Below are 19,184 nucleotides of genomic sequence, written 5' to 3' on the forward strand. Positions count from 1 at the left end.
TCATAAATAATAAAGCTGGGGAAGAGAGGAGAAGGCAGCTTTTTAGTTTGCCTTTTCTCCATTCCTTCCTCTCTTAACCATCTCAATGCATTCATCAGGCAGGACACTAACGGAAAAACACAACCAAGCTCAAGACCCCAGTAATGTCCAGAGCAGTTTTTTTATAAACTGCATAGGTTCAATAAGCAGATACTTGGCAGGATGGTTTGGGCTGTCTCAGAAATCTCAGCATCTCTCTGAAAGGGACCCTTCTCATTCTTGCCCCTGCTACCCAAACAAGTTGTTACATTTCTGAAGTCTGCTCTTCCCTCTGGCATCCCATCTATTTCTCATCCCCCAAGCAGCACTCTGCTCATTGCATTCATGCAACTCATATTCAGAAGTGCCAGTTCTGCAAGGGGCTCTGCTCTGGTGTATTTATATTTAGCTAGAGCATGAAATGCCTATGAGAGAAGGGCAAGGGAAAAGGGAGACTCTTCTGTGTCTTTTCACTAATGGTTTGCTTTGAGGATAGGCAATGATAATGCATACCTCTTTTCACCCACAGATCTAAAAGCACTGTATACACTGGTGGGCAAATAATACTAATGGTCCCTTTTACAAAAGGCTTAAGGTGAGACTTTCAAAGGGGGTACCCTGCTCCCACTGAATTTCATGGAGGCCTGGATGCATAACTGGAGGCCTGCCTCAAATTCCCAGCCACTGAGATGCACCCGAAGCTCAGGGCAAGGCAATGGCAGAGCTCTGAACCCACATCTTCTCACTGAGTCCCCACGCTTGCAGGCATTTATGCATGTGTTCGCAAATCTTGTGTTTCAGTCTGGCAGCCTAGCCACTGGGTCATGCGACCCCTGGTTAATTATCAAATGGCTACTAACCTCAGTATGTGGTGGGAGTGAGGGAAAAATAAACTACAAATAAAACATAAAAATACTCTGTAATACAACTAAACCAGTTCCACATCTCTTGCATCGTTTGGTAAGTATGGAACAAGTAACACGGTAATACAGAAATGTATTTGGTCAAAGTAAGCAATCAATATTTTTTGATAAAATACATTCTATATTAATGCTCATTCACATTTAATACACATGTAAATTAAATTTTCTATGTATAAAATTCCAGTTTATTCTCAGTGCTGCCTGGTCATGCTTCAGTTCAGCAGCAGGGCTCAACACATTCGGCTCCCAGCAAAGTGAGAGGGGACAAGAGCGCTCAGCTTTCTGCAGGACCAAGCCCCATACATCCCCTGGAGCGCCCAGTCCTGCAGGTCCCGTTTGAACAAAATCTCGCTGGCTTCAGTGGGAATTTTGCAGGGGTGAGCGCTGCAGAAGGGCTCCCCGGCTGTCCAGCACTTGCAGTCTGCTGTGGAAGTCACCCAAATGGCATATGGCATTCCGAAAAAAAAGTGAGTTAGTGAATACAGAAAATAATATATCTACATAATTTACAGCGTTATGTTTACTTGCAACCGTATAAATGCTCAACCGCTCATTAACAATTCAATCAATATGCAGAGAAAGGTAGCAGAGCACAGTACATATTACAACCTCCTGTATGCAATTACAAGCGTTGGACCTCACAGTCTTTCCTCATTTCATGAATTCCTGCCTATGCTGCTGCCACCCAGAGCCCAGTTCTCCACTGAGCCTTGTGGAGTCAATCCTTCACAGCACTTCAGCCAATTCAGATTGCATCCCCACCGTGGCCACAGGCCCCTACCACTGTGCCAGGCACCTTCAACTGCAGGTCCTCAGCTACCACCCACGTCCACCCCTGCGCCCTCCCCTCTGTTGTGCCGGCACTCATCTTGTGCAGCGATGCGCTGAACCAGACAGTGGGATTGATCCAGCTGGAAAACTGCCTGTCTGTAAAAAGGCAGAGGGTTATTTCCCAGTCAGACCGACCCCGCAGCCCAGCTCACGACGCAGCCGTGCCCGGGGCTCGTGGAGGTGTGCGAGTGGGTGCATGCACGTGCGTGTCGCTGCTGGCCACCTGCACCTAAGCAAAACGGGTGCAAGTGGCTAGCAAACCTGAACGGCGGGACTTTGCCTTCAGCTTGCGCTACTGCAAATTATGTCTTGCGTTACGTTACAGCAGAGGAAAGTCAGCCCCAAAAGATCTACTTGTATGAGCCGCAGCCAAAAGACTGGATGCTATGAAGAGAAAGGTTCTCCCAAAGCAAGGCTCTATTTAAGGTTACGGCGTCTGTTTTAGCTGGAGAGGAAAGAAAAACTTAGGGACTTAAAGCAGGGATGGAAACCACTGGTCTTACATTTTATTTTAGTAAGCAAAAAGCCTATTGCTGCTGTACAGTGTTATACAATGAACTGCCACGGTTCTCACGTCACTAGTCCATAGAAAATGTGCTGCGACTACCATGTTTATGTCTGCATGCCGAAAGAATGTACACAGTTGCATTAAGCTCTGTTTCTCTTCCACTTTTTTTCATATTCTTAAACTCCAACTTTTACAGTGTTGCAGACACTTCTGTGCATACTTCAGGTATGACACACCGTCCTGGTTATGGAAGGTCTTTGCCCCAGATTGGAAAAATCAAGTGCTATGCATTTCTCAAGCCATCATCAGAAATGTAAACCACCAAGCAAACTTGCTTTCTTAAGTAACCTTGGAAAAAAAAAGCCTTTAAAAAATCTATTGAAAAGGAGACATCGCTAACAACAGGGTTTTCAAAATGGTGCGAGTTGTTTCTAGGAGTTGTCCAAGAGTGAGTTGTCACTCACTTTTTGTTTTTATAAAGCTAATTCTGTATAAAAGGGCTTTTGAAGCATGTGACCTTCATTTCATGATTTTTAAAAAATTGGAAAAAAGGAGTAAATTTAGAAACATTTTGCTCAGTTATGGAAAACAGCTGTATTACAACAGAATCCCCTTTGCTTCTTATATTTTCAGTACAAAAGGCAAGTAAATAAAGAGACCCTGCATCTTCACAGTCTGACACTTATCCGAGTCACTTAAATCCATGCAAAATTAGTATAAAATACAACGGGTCTTCTTCTCCTTTATACCAAGACCCCACCAAATCCCTCTGGGGAGCAAGTCCCCAGCTAAGTAAAACCTCACTAGTTTTTGTATCAGCCAAAGTAGTAGTATTTTAGCTCCCCTCCAGCGAGGTGTAACTTTCCAGACCAGCTCAAAGGCCCAGGGAGAGGAACATATCCAGCATAATTTTAAGAGCCAGGTGCTGGTTTATACCCCTATGGCTTCAAAGTTAAGTTGCACTTCAATTCACAATGCTGTGAGGTTTGAGTAATAATTTAGCAGTGTATTAAAAACAGCAAAGCTTAAAGTTGGTTTTCATGCAGAAGTGAGATAGGCAATGGCTATTTTTTAATTGATTTGTACGAAAGCAGCATTTGGCTTTGGATCAAATGGTGTTGGAGAACCAGGGTTGGTTATAATGTGTACTGCTGATACTAATTACTCTCAGTTATTAATCCAGCACTTGTAAACTTGGGTGTCAGTAAAACAACACCAATACGTCTGACACCAATACTCCCCTGGACTTCCCACTTCCCATTAATTTTGTTAAGCCTTCACGTGCACTTCTGCAGTACCAACCATATTAAACTAGTGTTTTTCAGGAGAAATCTCTCCAAGTTTGGTACTTTGTCAAAAACCATAGCTGTTGAACTAAAAAGAAAAGCGCAAGTCGCATTTGCTCTCTGCGCTGGTTTCCTTGGAAAGGTCACCGACGAGGACTCGGCACTCTCACCACACGCTTCCTACATTCTCAGTACTCTACATTCATGTCAGTGAACGCCACTCCCGAACATAAATCGAAGAGACAAGTCAGTGACAAAACTACTTCTAGACTGATAATGGCAGAATGCTACCAAGACAACTCCATAGAAAACCCACTGAAGCAGGAGCAAAATTCAGGTCACTTCTTAGCAAAGCTTATCACAGATTTTTTTTTTTTTCTTTTTTAAACCATTTTGTAAAACTTTTATCCTGGGAGCCAGATATCCCCATGTGATGCATGAATTCAAACAGGCTAACGTGGGACCACCTGACCCCACCTGGTACCAAAGGCTTCCAAATTTTTTTAGCTTCTCAGAAGATCACTGCTGACTGACACCCATCTGTTGGTGATCGGCTTCTGGTTCCTCTTCTTCCGCGTCTGCGTTATATTCTTCAAATGCATCATCATCAACATCTGGAAGCCCAAGTAACTACAAAGAAGAGAAAATACTGTGTAACAGCGAATTACCCACTCATGCAGCTTCGCTGCAAATCTTCACACAATACCTAGGTGCCACTTCTTGTAAACCTCAAACCCTGGAATAATAGTATTGCGTAACGATCTCGACACTCTTTCTCTCCCTCCTGTGATAAAGATTTGAAAATCCATCCTCACACCAAATTAAGTGCTCAGAGACCAGGACATAAATAAAATCAAAGCAAAGGACCTGCAAAAAGCTTCATCTTCTTCCCTGAGGTCATATCACAAATTGTTGAGTGTTTACACTTGGCAGTGGTTTAACTTCAGAAAGAACCATGATAGTACTGTAGCAGTAGTTATCTCAGTTTAAGACTGTGTTCAGCAACCCTATAAAAGCCAAAGAAGAAAGCATTCTCATGCAGAACTGGCTAATATGGAGTAGGCAAGGAGTCCCTAAAAACCTAAAGATCCCACCATGTTAAGCGCTTCTCTTGAACCCTTCAATCCATCACACCAGAAGCCTTGTATGCTGGGTGAAGCCCTCGCAGTGAGAAATACTGTGTATTCAACTCAAAATTGTCTGAGTCCCTCTAAATTTCTGCAAATTAGATTTGGGCTTGTGAAGAACTGCCAGTCCATCTTCCTTGGACAATGTCTGGATGCTTCCACCTGATGGCTTCTAGCACTGCAATGGCACTTGTTTGCTACAGGAAAAGGAGTAAACAGCGATGTTTGAACTTTTCCCCTTTCCTCCAAAAGGTTGCCAAGCCAACAGAAGTCAGGAAGACAGATAAACCAAATAATAGTCAAAATAATGCATCTGTTGTGGAAATCTCATATTAGAATCCTACACGAGCAGCTATTAATAGCCACAAAGCAAAATTGTATGCCAGGCATTATTGGGAATACCATGTATTTAGCTTGCCAGGGCTGGAAGAGCAGCACAGATGCATGCAACATCCTGTTTGGAGAGTGACGCAGCTGTTAGCTCTCGAAAGAGGCAAAGCCTAGAAAAATTGGGAAGAGGGTGACACTCGCTAGAAGGTAGCATGAAAATGAGAAGGCTGTGACGAGGCAGATTTTTAGGGACCTAAATTAAATTAGTCTGTGATCAACATTCAAAATTATTCAGTGGACACAAACACAATGCACAGAATTAGCCTCTGGGTCCAATGAAGCTTGTATTCCCCACTGTTACTGGAAGAAAACCAGTTTTTTAGTTACAGGGTTTCTTCGGCAGGGAAATGGAAGGAGAATTTGCTGACTAACCCCCCCCTTCGCATTTTAAAAATATTTACAGAGAGACCCCAAGCTGAAAATGTTTTCTGAGCAGAACGAAGAGTAAATACTCCTATGCATACATATTTTTCAAATCAAATGCTTAGCTGAACATGAAGCTACTTGGTTCATTTTCAGGATGTGGGGGTTTTGTTTCATGTTGAAGCTACAACTAAAATACTCAGGTTTTAAAATGCAAAAGTGAGGCCTCTAGATTTCCTTATCCACCAGTATTATTTTTGCTAAACTGATTTGGTGTATTCAAAGCAAACGTGAGTGTTGTACTGCTCTGTTTATATCACCCAGCAGAAAGAGCTTTGATCACAATTTTTTTGCTCAGCTCCGATTACAATCCCTTTGCAGGGGAATGAGCCACGTGAGTCTTCATTTTATGGGATACCGTAAGCCTTTCCCATGCAAAATTAGCACAGAAAACACAACATACACCAAGAGAACTGCAAAGACACACACAGTCCCGAAGGATGGGGAGCACACCCTGCTTTTCACACATCCCCTCTCCCTTCGCCCTTGGGACACCCAGCTCTCCTGTCCCTGGTGCAGCATAAATCAAAGAGTGATGCTGCTGATGTTAGCAGTTTTATGGAGTGTAGGAAGGATGGGGATGGGATGGGATGGGATGGGATGGGATGGGATGGGATGGGATGTTTCTCCAAAAGAGGCGCAGTTTTGTTCTCTCACGGACACTTTAGGATATTCCAAGGCACCAAGGACCTCAACCATGCAGGTCCTGCTTTTAGGCACAGGTCCTGCTTTTAGGGGTCACATTTCATTGCTTCCCACAGGACTATGGTCCCTCACCACTGTTAACCCCTTACTGCTCTCTGGACTGCAGTGACAAATCAGCCCACACCCTGACCCCAAGGATGGAGGATCAGGGTCCAAAGTGCAGGGAGCTCTACAAACATTGGGTCAAAACAGAAGGAGGGTGTATAAAAGATGAAGACAAAATAAGATTATGAAGGTGGCCTGAGATGACCCTAGACCAACTCCCACCTTGTCTTTTTTCAAACACACTAGTTTTTGCTTCTAGTCCATATCTACTTCTTATATTAAAGTATCAGCTACATGGCAGACTTGAAAGGACTTTAATGGAGAGCGAAAACAAGGAGGAAAGAGGTAAAACAGGAAAAGGGTGTAGAAAGAGAGAGCTGATCCATCAGCCAAACAGCCAAGGGGAACAAAACTGCCAGGTGGGGATGTGTGGCGAGAAGGAGGACAGGAGGGTGGTGAGGAGGGAGGATGACCAGCAGCAGCACCACCTGAACTACATCTATTTACTCCTGCTGGCCAAACTACCCATCTGGAGGCAAAGGAGAGGTCACTGGGATGTGTATGAATTCAATGAATACGGGCTAAGTGGCTTTTACACTGCAGACTCCCCAGTTCAGATGTAGGCTTTTTAGGCTGAAGGTGAGCTCAATCAGGGAGCCCTGGAATTTGCTGCTGAACTGTAGGACTCATGTTTTGGTTCTCTGCAAACTCTGCCAGTTGGTGCAATGTCCCTCAGGCATTTTTTATTTGTCTTTCTTGTCTTAACTATTTTGAAATGCCCTGATTTCATACAAATAACCTAGTACTTTTAAGTTGCAAACTCACGAAAGCAGAGTGACATTGCCTCCTACCAAAAGCTGACACACAAACACACTGAAAAATAAGCCAAGTACAAGACCAAGCTTTAGTGGTCCACATGATGCTACACTGGAGATAACATAGTTCTGTTGAATCCCAGTGTGAGGGGCTTAGTCTCCAGGCAGATGTGCTTACAGGCACCAGCATGGACACCTCTGGCACCAGAGAGACAAGGGCACTAGAGGAGATGAGATGCTCTGAGGCAAATAGTGGTATTTGAGCCCAGTGCTATTGATATTATTTCATGTACCTGCATGGTGTCTGGCACTTTTGGATGCTCCCTGAGTAAGTGGATAATAAGGCAGATGACAGAGTTTTGTGGAAACCAATGCAGGAAGGCAGTAATTGGCAGAGACAACATACCCCCCACCACCTTCAGCAAAGAAACAGCTTGACCTTGTCTAGAGCAGGATTTAGAGATGCAGTTTAGCTGTCAAGGGTTAACCGACACTTTTTGAAAGCCTTGTCTAAATAAATATCCTGCCCTGGCACTGTGTTTATGCCCATGAATCATAAGGGAGAGATGCCTGAGAGTAGTGGAGGCTGGTGAGCAGCCTCCAGACCACCCTCATTGCCTCCTGCACCCAGGGAAGAGCGGCAAGCAGAGGGAAATCTCTGTCTCTCACTGAGAGGGATGCCAGCTGCTGGGCATCCCTGCTCTCACCACCTCCGAAACATGGGGCTCAGCAGTGTGAGCAGCCAGCCCCTTCCCATGCTGCAAGCCCCACGGTAAGCCTGCAGAGACATGGCTGGGCTGTTACCATGAATGTGCAGAGCAGGCTGAGTTGTGTTACCAGGCAAAAATCGGTCTGGGAGCCCTTGGTTAAGGGAGGGCAGGTGCTCATGCCATGCAGGAGGGCAGATGCTTGTGCCATGCAGGAGGGCATGGAGAGCTACAGGTGCACCGCTGGTGTCTCCTCCTAAACATTTCCCTTTGAAGGACTCTGACAAAGACTTTGAAAACTATTTAATAATCTTGGATGTCCAGCTGAAAATACTGAAATGGAAAAGACTTTCAGAAGGTGCTTACCAAGCACATGCTAAAAACCTGGCCTCTCCTCAGTGTCTCAGATTGAGTAGCCAGCACCATCAGACACTTTAGAAGAGGCCAGTCTGACCTTCAGCAGCAATTTTTCCTAAACTGCCATTTCTCAAACTGAAATTTGCCAAACTGGTCTCTGACAGCAGACTTGGTTGAGACAGTGGAGAAGAAATGCCCTGCAAATGCACTGTTACCTCCCAGCTACCAGCAAGGTGGTTTTATTAGCAAGACAGGTCCGGCAGAGAAAGGATGGGAGGACAGCACAAAGTAATGCCAAGGAAATTATTTTCCAATACTGATGAAAAATGGTTTTGTTCTTGCAAAGGCCTGAGGGTGCAAAATAACTGTTTCCATACATCTATGGTAACACCCTTCACTTTTAAAAATCTATCCTACCATGCATGTGCTATTTTTAATAATTACAAAAAGGGAAAAATGTCAACACATTCCTTATTAGACTTGTCTACACACAACCATACCTCAAACAATAAACCCGGTTTTGTTACACTGATGCAAATCTCTCAATACTAGGTCAAAGGAGAATCTGAGAAACTTAATCTTTGTGGTACATCCAAGAGAAAATGAAGAAGCACTTGACTACAGTCTGCAAGAGGTCTCTGACAATTGAGGATGCTGGTTTTGAGCAGACAAAAGCACAATGAAATTCAACAGTTAGGAGGCAAAACTAGAAAAATGCAGATTGTAAATAAAAGTTTTTCACAGGAGTGTAACTAATGATGAGAAGAAAAAGTGCCCAGTAGTGCTGTATCCTTTAAGTCACCTGAAGACTTTACATCAAGACTGGATGTCTTTGGAAAAGATCCACTCCAGCTCAACCACAATTTATGTGCTCAGTGGTAGGAATCATGGGGTGAAATGTGATGTATTAATGAAAGGCCCAGACTAAATGAGCATAATGGCTCCCCTTGCTTTGAACCTTTTTATTCTGAAGAGTAGCTTAACTTGGTTTGACTGAAGCCAATTTCTCAGCAACTTAAGCTATGCTGAAATAAATGTGGTTTAAATGAAATAAGTGATCTGTACCAATTTAATTAAGTCTTTTTGAAGTCCTCTTTAGTTAACCAATGGAAGTTTCTCCTCAAAGACACAGCTTTTCTGAGCAGGAGAAAACAGCTATGAAGATCCAACTGCTGAATACTGTTCTGGGAAACATATTTATATTTTTGTATGTTTTCATGATTACAAGCAGCTGTACTGATGGATCAGATTTCCAGTCCTTTCTAAGAAAAGTGTGCATCTGTTCTATTTATTTCCAGTCTCTCAAAGGATTCTTTAAAATGATGCTCTTTTATGTCGACCAGCTGCGGCAGTCTGCAGCAAGGCAATGCAAGGGTGTAACACAGGAAGGCCGGTGTTTTCATATCGGCACTCCAGGCCCTCCTTTTCACTCTAAATACTTGGGATACATTTTCAGTCTTCTCGATTAGTCAGCCAGAAAAAGAGAGGAGGGAAAAAGGTCTATATTTTCAGCTGAGTTTAAAAATGTCCATCGGTCAGCTTTCCCATGGACATCATGGGATCGTGTCTCTGGCAACAAACCTCTGCTCTGCTTTGCACCAGCCCCTTACCCAGCCCAAGGCTCTCAAAAGGAGAGGCTGTGCCACAGGGAGGATTTGGCAAAAATGAAGGACAACAGCCGGCCTAAGTCACCTCACTGATGCAACCCAGGCTTTGACCAAAATCTTAGTGTTAAACAAGGACAGAGAAAGCTGAGTAGCAGCAAACCAGAAAAATACACACCACCACCACCACCACCCCCTCCCTGCCAAAACCCAGCTTCTGTTCCAACCTCTTCTCAGTGACCAAACTGGCATTTGCAAATACCAAGTGGCAACCATCCCAAGAGAAAAATCTGGACCACCTGGGGGAAAAAAACCCAACCCTAAAATAAAACAAACTACTCTCAGGAGAAACCGTATTTCCAGCTTCCCAGAGGTTTACTCTCGCTACTCAGATCCTTGCAAAACTCCCCAATTCCAGTGCCAGGACATAACTCTGCCACAAAGTCCTGCAGCGCTGACTCGCATCCCGTTCCTCGGAGTCAGCGCTGCATCAGCAGGATGAGAGCCCCGGCGCAGCTGGGGAGCTGGTGCCACCGGCTGCTGCACCAGTTGGGCTCCCACCCTGCCCAGGAATCTCATCCTCCCAAACACAGAAATGGAAATAAAAAGGCAGCTGGCTTCCAAGAAACAATTTCCAATTGCCTGATAGTAGCTTATGTGCTAACATCCCTGTGCCCACGCAGCTGACTGGAGATGTAAGTCCCTGCAGAAGAAAAACTGCCTTGCTCCATCCAGTGCTATCCTATTAAAAGTCACTGGTAAATGTCAATGTTTAAAAGTAAAAAGAGGCACTTACAGGTCTGAAGGATTTGAAGACTTTTTCCAGTATTTCATGGAGTGTCTTCTTCCCACAGGAGGAGATGTAATCCTGTGCAAGCTGCAGAAAAGGTAAGCAGTCCTCACTTTCGCTCCACACATGCTGAAAGCCAACAGCAATACGAGAAAGAAAAGGCATTAACAGGAATTCACGCTGGCCTTTCCACGTGATTTTATAAGGTGACATGTTGTAAACATCTGCCAAACTACACTGGGCCTCCTGCTGTTCAGACCCGCAATGGGGACGGGCACTGCAGGCTGTTTCAGAAGCCATGCTTCTGAGGAGAAACCTTGATTTTATTAATATGATGCATCAGAAAGCAGGGAAATCGATCCAGACGAGAATGCAGCCTTATGACTGCACCAGCAATGAAGGGTACACATGCCTTGCACATGCACATTTTATGAGTAAAGGTGTTTTCGTTTGACATCAGCCCTGTTCAAACCTAGAAGTCCTATTGGGTTTTTTCTTCTTCTGCATCATCCGCTGCAATGAAGCCCTCAGGAAGAGCTAAAGGATCTCTCTGTCTTCCTAGCATTAGTTCAAGTGTGATGTGACCCTGAAGGTGGAACTTGATGTGTAATTCTCTCGACAATGCAGAAGAAAAGATGCAAAATATACCTGCACCTTAGACACAGAGCCAAGGAGAGAAATTTGGGCACTCACAACATCCTGACACTTCATGTCTCCCTCCCTGTTTTGAGGTTTACTTCTCCTAGACCTGAATCTTTGTTCCCAGGCAGGCACATTTAAATCCATTTGGGATATTCCTCTCATCTTGCTCTTGTTTTGCAGATGCTGGTTCCCCAGCCTGGCTCTGTGAAGCCTCTCCCAAAATTGATGCTTATTCTGCTGCAACAAGGTTGTTTGAAACAGAGCTCATGAGCAATGGTGGAAGCACTCAGGCAACAATGCTTCTTGCACACAAGGGCAGCACGCAGCACAAGCTAACACATACTTTTAAAGACCTTCTTTCTGAAGACTTTGTGCATGGGACTGTCTTAAGATAGTCTGCTACACAGAGAAGTGTAACACTGCGAAATTGGTTTAAGACTCTTATACCTCTGTTTTTGCAGCTTTTTTCCCTGAAGCACTGTGCAGCTTTTTACTGTGCTATAAACAGTAGGTTATGCTTAAAAAAGTAAAGAGGAGGGTCTCTCTGAAGCTTAACTAACATACAAGGAAAGAGTAAGAACAACAGATGTTTCAATCCCTAACATAAGGCTTGCATGTCGCCTTCCTGTTCCATGGTGAATACCTGCCAGGGATGCAGTTTTACACTTACTGAAAGAAAACACTACTTAACATCACCTAAGCTGCATCTTTAAGATGAAAACTGTAACTGCCTTGCTATGAGCCTCACTTGACCTACATTTTCTTTGCTGCTTGTTGCATTTTACAAGCATAAACATAGTGAAATGTTTTGTTATGAAAAGAGCCCTGCCTTACTGAGTAGGTTCTGCTTTTTCCATGTAACCAGAGTCATCTCTTAACCAGTCTGGCAATAAAAATAAGTTCTTTGCAGTCTTGCCAACTCTCAAAGGCACATACCACGAGTCTCATGATACTTCATGCCATCTTAGAGTCATGGGCCTTGTAGTCCTATAAATATACAACCAAATCCCAGCTTCTATTTACAAAAAAAAAAATAAAAAATGCCTGCACTTTGTGATTTCTATGGCCTAAAAAGGCAGAAGGTACATGAAGTGAACTCAAATGAACCCTCTTTAAAATATCAAATGAACACTTTCAAATCACATTTTAAGAACAGCCTTGAGATTTTGGAGGTCTGGCCCAGGATTTCTTAATACTTGGCATTAGCAATAACCATTTAGTTAACTTCTAATCTTTGTGTCAAACTTAAGAGCTGGATGTTGCAGCTTGGCAGTTCATGGCTCATGCTAAACCTGTTGTAATTGTTTATATGTAAAAAACGATTATGACTGCTAACATCCTGATTCTTGTTTAAGTTGTGGCTTCTTTTGACTACCAGAGCTATACACAGGAGCTTCCACATAAATGAAAATCAGGCTCTGCCCTTTTACAAATAATAGCTAGTTCGCTCCCCAGGGAAAGTTAACCCCATGTTGTCCTATCATGTTTTTACAGTCTCTTTTCAAGCTGCACCACGTTTCAGACTCCAGTGTGAATTTGTCAGCAGTAGCACAGAATAAGATGATCTAGCACAAGGGGAAAACCTAAGCGAGTAACTTGATCATTGAGCCTTTGAAGAGACTTTTCTGCATAGCATCATAAGGCAGTAAGCAAGTAAGGCTTCCAACAATTTCCACATCTGCAGAAGATTTAAAACTTTGGTTGTAGCAACAAATGCACTCACCCACACCATTAGTGCACGCATCTCATTCAGAAATGGCTCGATTTCATCTCCCCCCCGGCCGAAAACTCAGCCGTAATAAAGACCAGGGTTATAACACCTATAAGTTCAGCTGCATCTACAGGTCTCTGTGGATGTTCAGCGCTGCGCTGAGGCAGTGCAGGAACTGAGTCTCACCACTGACTCATGCATCTCCAGAGGAACCTGCAAAAGGAATTTTGGCCTCTCAAAATAAAAACAAACGTAATTTGAGGATTCAGCTCCTGCTTAGAAAGTTAGAGCAGTCAGTGAGGCTGCACATAAGGAGATGTTTTTCCTGGAACCCCCCCCCGATGCCTGAGGATCTCTTTGCAGTCAGAGAAGCGGGCTGTTGGCAAACCAGTGGACCACAGTGCTCGGCCATGGCTGCGCAATTAAAAAAATATTAACCTCATCATCTGAGTATGTGTTTTCCAAGCTTGCCCAGTTTTGCTCACAGTTGCTTTGTGTCACTACAAAAGCAGACAGCCACTAATTTCCACCTCAGCTGACCTAGGATCATGGTTGAATTATTTAGTTCAGCACCTACAGACAGTACATAGCTGAGGCAATTCATAGGGTTGCATCTGGAGGGGTTTGCTTTCCCTCACACTTTTAGATGATTCGGTGTTGCTGGATGAGAGGGTCACTTGCTGGACCACCTTTTTCTAACCAGCCCACCTGCTGAGCATGGCAGCAAAACTTTTTCTTTTTGGAGGTAATTGGATTTGCAGAAAATATTCAGACTTGCCAACTCTGTTCTAAAATATTTTAGGAATATTTTGCATCAAGGTGGCATCATATTTTTATTTGCTTTATCGGTTAATTTGAATACCAGCAATAACACAGTGACAAAACAAATGACAGACTATAAGGAATAGCATCACAACCCCCACCCTCATTGGTTATGGCTACACAAGTCAAGTTAATTTTTTGAGAACACCATGAGCCTCAAGAGCTAAATTATACGTAATTCAGCTATCTAAAATGCTGATTCAGAGAGTTTTAGTGTCCAGGTGGTACTGCAAATGCCAATAGGCATCTAGATGGGTCTTCTGCATCCCTGGCATGCTAAAAACCTAGCCTAATGATACCTTTACAGGAAATCAAAATGATATGATTGTTGTGATCTGGAATCTCTGATTTTATAGAAAATTCACAGTTAATCTCCCCCAGTTTGCATCTTGGCAACCTTTCCATGTTTTTCTCCTCCTCCCTTTTAAGTTCATCATGCTCATCATTTCCTCCTTACAAGTGGGTTATCATGGACTTCTCCGGCACCTCCTACATAGCTTCAGCTTTTTAAGTTGCATTATTATGAAATGAAGATGTAAAGAAAGAGAACAAGAATACCAGGCACCAGATGCTTATTAAATGTGAGGCTCCCTTATAAGAGTCACAGGGTGTAAAAAGGCTGTAAAGTGTGCCACTGTGAATTCTGTTTATATTTACTCACTGTCACACTCCATCGTGTTACTGAAGCCATGCAATAAGGCTGGAGTGCAAATGCGAATCAGTCCCCTGGCTTCTATTAAGTCTCCTTAAAATAAACTTTAGCCTGTAATTGCACGTAGAAAGGAAACTTATCTTCGGGAACATAAAAAAAAGAAAATGACTGCAAAACACAAGATAGCCAAGCTGGGAGCAGAAATGAAGCCCCACAGTGCACTAGGAGCCAAAAACACGATGCTGGTGAATCAGCTTATTAGTGGTTCTTAATCGCATTAAAGAGACACCATCAACAGGAAAAGAATTAAGAATGACACCTATCTGCCTGTCTTAAAAGTATTAATACTACAAAAAGTGCCTCAAGTAATTATGCCAAAAAAAGACAGAAGAAAACACTGCCTTTAGTTTTCCACTATTTATGTTTTGCATTTGACAGCAGTTGGCCCTTTTGCTCAGTTTTACTACTGGTGGCTTTGGGCGGGGAGTCCTTCCCACAGCAACCCTGGAATGAAAATATTTGCCAAAAAGAAAAGGGAAAATGTGGTTGCAAACCCACAAAAATTGGCCAGTGTTGGAAGCATGGGAATAGGGCCTGAAACTGTTTAAGCTTTTTTTAAAAGAAGTTGACTAGATCTTGTTTTGAAAGAGTTTGCTCGATTATTGAGCAGCATGTAAAGAAACAATACACATCTAAGAAAAATAATGAGCTTTCTTGGCAATTTCCAGTATCATTAGCATCCAGTCACAGCTTTAGCCTAGTCCTGCATTGGACTCGTACATATCCCTGCTTAAGGGTCCAGTAGGCATGGCCCCTTCCGAGCATAGGCATCTCTAGAAGGGAATGAGTGCCGGGGTTTGACGGGCTCCTCGGTGCTGGGAGATGGGTGTGCAGGGCTAGCCCCACCGTGGACCAGGAGAATCCACACCCAGAGATGCTCCACTGCCACGGCCAGGACAGCGGCTGAAGGTCTCGCGTATCCCTGGACAGATGCATACCTAAACTCCAGATAACTTCTTTCATAATTCAGCATGACCATCTGCCCAATACAATAAATAAATGTCCTGCTCGCCGGGATTTGTGGTCCTGAAGAAGTCATTTCACTGCTCTTTGTTTCCACGAACTCATCTGTGAAAGGGGTTCATACTGCACTTACCTGTTGGAAAGGGATTTAATTGTCAAGCAGCTCTAGGGATGAAAGTTGCTCCGGCAAGGGAAGGACCTACAACATTCCTACAATAATGGTCTGCACTAGGAGCTAGTTTTTTTAAAAAAATAAAATAAAATCCTTTCATTGCAGTTCACTGGAGTTTTGCAGGTTACAAACCCCGTGGCGAGGTGCCGCTTTTCGGTTAACTCTTCTAGCACTGCTGCTCAGCACCGGGAGGGCTGGGGGGGGACGACACACCACCCCCCCGACCCCCCCAATCCCAAAGCCAAGGGTTGTTTTCCCGGTGCCATTTCTGCACAAACTTGCCGCCGAACTCCGCGAGGGACGGGGAGGGGAGGGGAGGGGAGGGGAGCCGCCGGCGGCGCCGGGCCGGCACCTGCCCGGGTCCCCCAGCCCCGGCGCGGCGGCGGGGGTGGCGCGGCCCTCCTGTCATCCTGACTCCATTTTATTCCTGCCCATTCTCCATTTGCCGTGACAGCCCTGCCAGCCCGCTCGTCCCTGCGCCGAGTCCCGGCACCTCGGGAGGACGGAGGGGGGCTGCGGGGGGGGAGCAGCGGCTGCGGCCCCCGCGGGACACGGGAGGAGCGGGGGCCGCTCGCACCCCTCCTCTCCCGCCCCCTCCCCCCCCGCAGCCTCCCCGGGCCGGGGTGATAGGGAAGGCGGGGGCGGGGGGGGGGGGATGTCCCTGCCCGCAGCCCTGCCCGCGGGGCCGCCCCCCACCGGCGGCGGACTCCATTTTGCAGATCGTGGTGCGCGCTGGGGAGGATCCCCCCGCCCTGTGCCCGCCACCCCCGGCCCACACGCCGGGCGCACCCGCAGACCCCGGCACCACCGCCCGCCATCCCGGCATCCCTCCGCCCCTCCCGGCACGGCCCCCTCCTCCACCCCCCCGGCGCTCCCCCTCGGGCGCTCCCCCAAGCACCGGGGACCTGCACCGACGGAGGGGGGAGTGTCCCAAAGCGGCGCAGAGGCCGCCCGCCCGTTCAATGCACACGCGCGGGTACCCACGCGCGCCCGTGGCCGCTCCCCCCACGGTCCCGGTCCCGGTCCCGGTCCCCTCCCGGGGCACTCACGAAATTGTCGCCGCAGGCGGCCTCCGGGCAGAGCACGTAGAAGGATACGCCGGGCTCGGCGTAGAAGTCCATGCGCCGCTCCGTCTCCTCGGCGGCGATGAGCTGGAAGGGCGTGCGGGCGCACCACCGCTCCGCCGCCTCCGCCAGCGCCTCGAAAGCCATCCCCGCCGCCGCCGCCGCCGCCGCCGCCGCCGCCGCGATCCGCGCCCGCCCGCGCGCCCCGCGCGCGCCGCCCCGCGCGCCGCCCCGCGCGCCGCCCCCCCCAGCCGCGCGCGCCGCCCCGCGCCTCGCCGCCCCGCGCCTCGCCGCCCCGCTCCCGGCTCCCGGCTCCCGGCCCCCGGCTCCCCGCTCCCCGCTCCCGGAGGGAAGAAGCGGCGTCAGGGGTCGCGCGGCCGCCGCCCGGCTGGGAATTTGCTGCGGACAAGTGACTTGACGCCTTCTGGCAACTTGGGGGCGGGGGGGGGGAGGAAGCCCACCTAGGGACCCGTTGTCAGCAAGACTCTGCTTTCCAGAACCGATCCAGAATTTCGCCTTTTACGAAAAAGAAAGTCCGCCTCGCAATACCCTCTTACGCTACACCAGTCAGTACCCCCTGGCGCTCAGCTTTGCGGAAGCCACCCAAATGCAAGACATCGGGCTGTCTAGACACGGACAGATTCACCCCGTGATGGTGGGAAGCTTTATGGCTTGTGTCAACGGTGCTGGGGACCGATGCGTTTGCCGTTAGGTACATACTGCTCTTCCTAGCATATGCCAAGGGATTATCTGTATGTCTAGCAAGGCATATGAGATACGAGCGCTGATCTGCATTTATAAAGGGCCTTCGATTCGCATCGGTGTCTACTGTGCCACAAAGGAAAACAAATCCCCACAGACTTGGGTGGGTTTTTAGCTGGAAGCCTGGGATCTCATAGAGGTGACCAGGTCGCACAGAGCCCGCACGTGGCAGCAGGTAGAAGAGTCTGCACCGACGAAAGCAGCACTGGCCTCTAAATAATGCCCAGCGGCTGTTGCTTGTCTCCAGAGTGGTGTTTAACTGCATTTCCACCACAGGTATCAAACGCCCAACCGATTGCATCTGTGTCGCACATCGTACACTCCCATCATACATATTCGTACGATGCATAAATCATTTGACCGCTGCCAAAGTCACTAGTGAGGTCGCAAGCTGTGGAGGGGATGAGGCCGACCGGGGCAGCACCAGCCGGGCTGTGGCAAGGAGGCAGCCACCCTGCTTCTGGCTGGCCCCAGGGCATGCTCCGAGCACCCACGCTGCTGCGCTCCACCGCACGGTTGTCATCGTCTCCGGCCCCCTGGCTTCGCCCAGCTGAGGGCATGGGTGCGGCAGAGCTCGGTACTAATGATACCATGGAGAAAAACTTCCACTGGCGTTACAGCTGAGCGCTGAGGTATCAGGAAATACCAGCGACATGAGTGCTCGTGCAACCATAACTCAGCCCCTTTGTGCACGTGGGATGTGATTGCCTCCTGGCTTTTCCACCAAAGGACATTTCCTTTATTCCGTTGCAGATATTCTGGATATTGCCCTCGTTCCCGGGCTGCTATTAGAGTGGCAACTGCTCAGCACCCCTCACTGCACTTCAAGCTGTGCTTTCACTGTGCAAAGCATGGTAAAAATTACAAATGTTCCGAAACTCCTGGCCCAGGTGCCTCAGATCCCAGAACCTGGCGGTGCTCTTGTAGGTACTTACCCTGGTCCCGCCGCACCTCCCTTTGCCAGGGGAAAATGAGGCAACATCAGTCTCCTACCTACCACACAGGCCTGAGGGGGGGGATGCAGTAATACCTGCAAAGCACTTGGTGTGTGGGGCACCTGTGGAAGATCTGTGGCTTTGCAGGCAGCCCAGGGCCGGAGCAGAGAGTCCTGCACAGCTGGAAAGGAAATCCTACACCACTTGCCATTTCCCGAACGAGGCAGGGGTCCTGCAGAAACCCAAACGTGACCACATGCTGTTGGGGCTCCGGGGGCTGGCAAGGCCGTGAGTCTTGTGCTGAGCTTTGCAACTTCAGCGCTCTTTCAGTGTTGGGTGTTTGGGGGGGGGGGGTGTCCAAATGTATTTACATAATTAGCATGAAAATAGGACATGGAAAAATACAGCCCTTTCTTCTAAAACGGGACATTGTCAGCTTGCCTGCAACTAGTGGGCAGGGTGCCACCACCCGGGCAGACATCTCCCCCAATACAGTGCTCAGCCGCCAAGGTCGACCCCAATCCTGCCGTCTCTTTGCGCTTCCCCGAGGTCTGGCCTTGTTTTCTGTCCTCCCCGAAGACGGTGTTGGCGTTGGGTAAGGGTGCGGCGGTGGGAACGAAGCCTTCGCCTTCCCTCTCGCTGGCGGGGCTGTGCGCAGGGGTTGGCACCCGGGTTTGGGGCCACCCGAGGCAGGCAGCCAGGCAGCCGCGTCCTCCCGGCTGGCAGCGTCCTGGCCTGTAGCAGCAAGGGGAGGTCAAGGCTGCACTGCAAGCAGCCACCATTTCAAATAAACGAGGTCTTGGTGTTAACACCTATGATGTATGTGCGTTTTCAAAGCCCCGCGTGAACATCTTTTCAGTCCTTAAAACGTA

At 47.4% G+C, this 19,184-nt stretch overlaps 1 protein-coding gene across 2 annotated transcripts; it reads right to left on the bottom strand.

Moving 5' to 3' along the window:
• Positions 1-997: 997 nt before the first annotated feature.
• On the bottom strand, positions 998-16,808 carry MTURN (maturin, neural progenitor differentiation regulator homolog). Of its 2 annotated transcripts, XM_075053596.1 has the most exons (4): positions 16,601-16,808; positions 10,536-10,658; positions 4,044-4,196; positions 998-1,365 (listed from the first exon to the last, which is right to left on the bottom strand). In XM_075053596.1, exons 1-3 carry the CDS (start codon positions 16,760-16,762, stop codon positions 4,086-4,088), a joined length of 396 nt encoding a protein of 131 aa, XP_074909697.1. In that variant the 5' UTR covers positions 16,763-16,808; the 3' UTR covers positions 998-1,365; positions 4,044-4,085. The 2 variants fall into 2 exon arrangements, with proteins under 2 accessions (XP_074909697.1, XP_074909687.1); XM_075053586.1 differs by having other exon boundaries at positions 998-4,196.
• Between the last annotated feature and the right edge of the window lie 2,376 nt (positions 16,809-19,184).

This window comes from Buteo buteo, chromosome 2 (assembly GCF_964188355.1).
Source record: "Buteo buteo chromosome 2, bButBut1.hap1.1, whole genome shotgun sequence".
Taxonomy (NCBI): domain Eukaryota; kingdom Metazoa; phylum Chordata; class Aves; order Accipitriformes; family Accipitridae; genus Buteo; species Buteo buteo.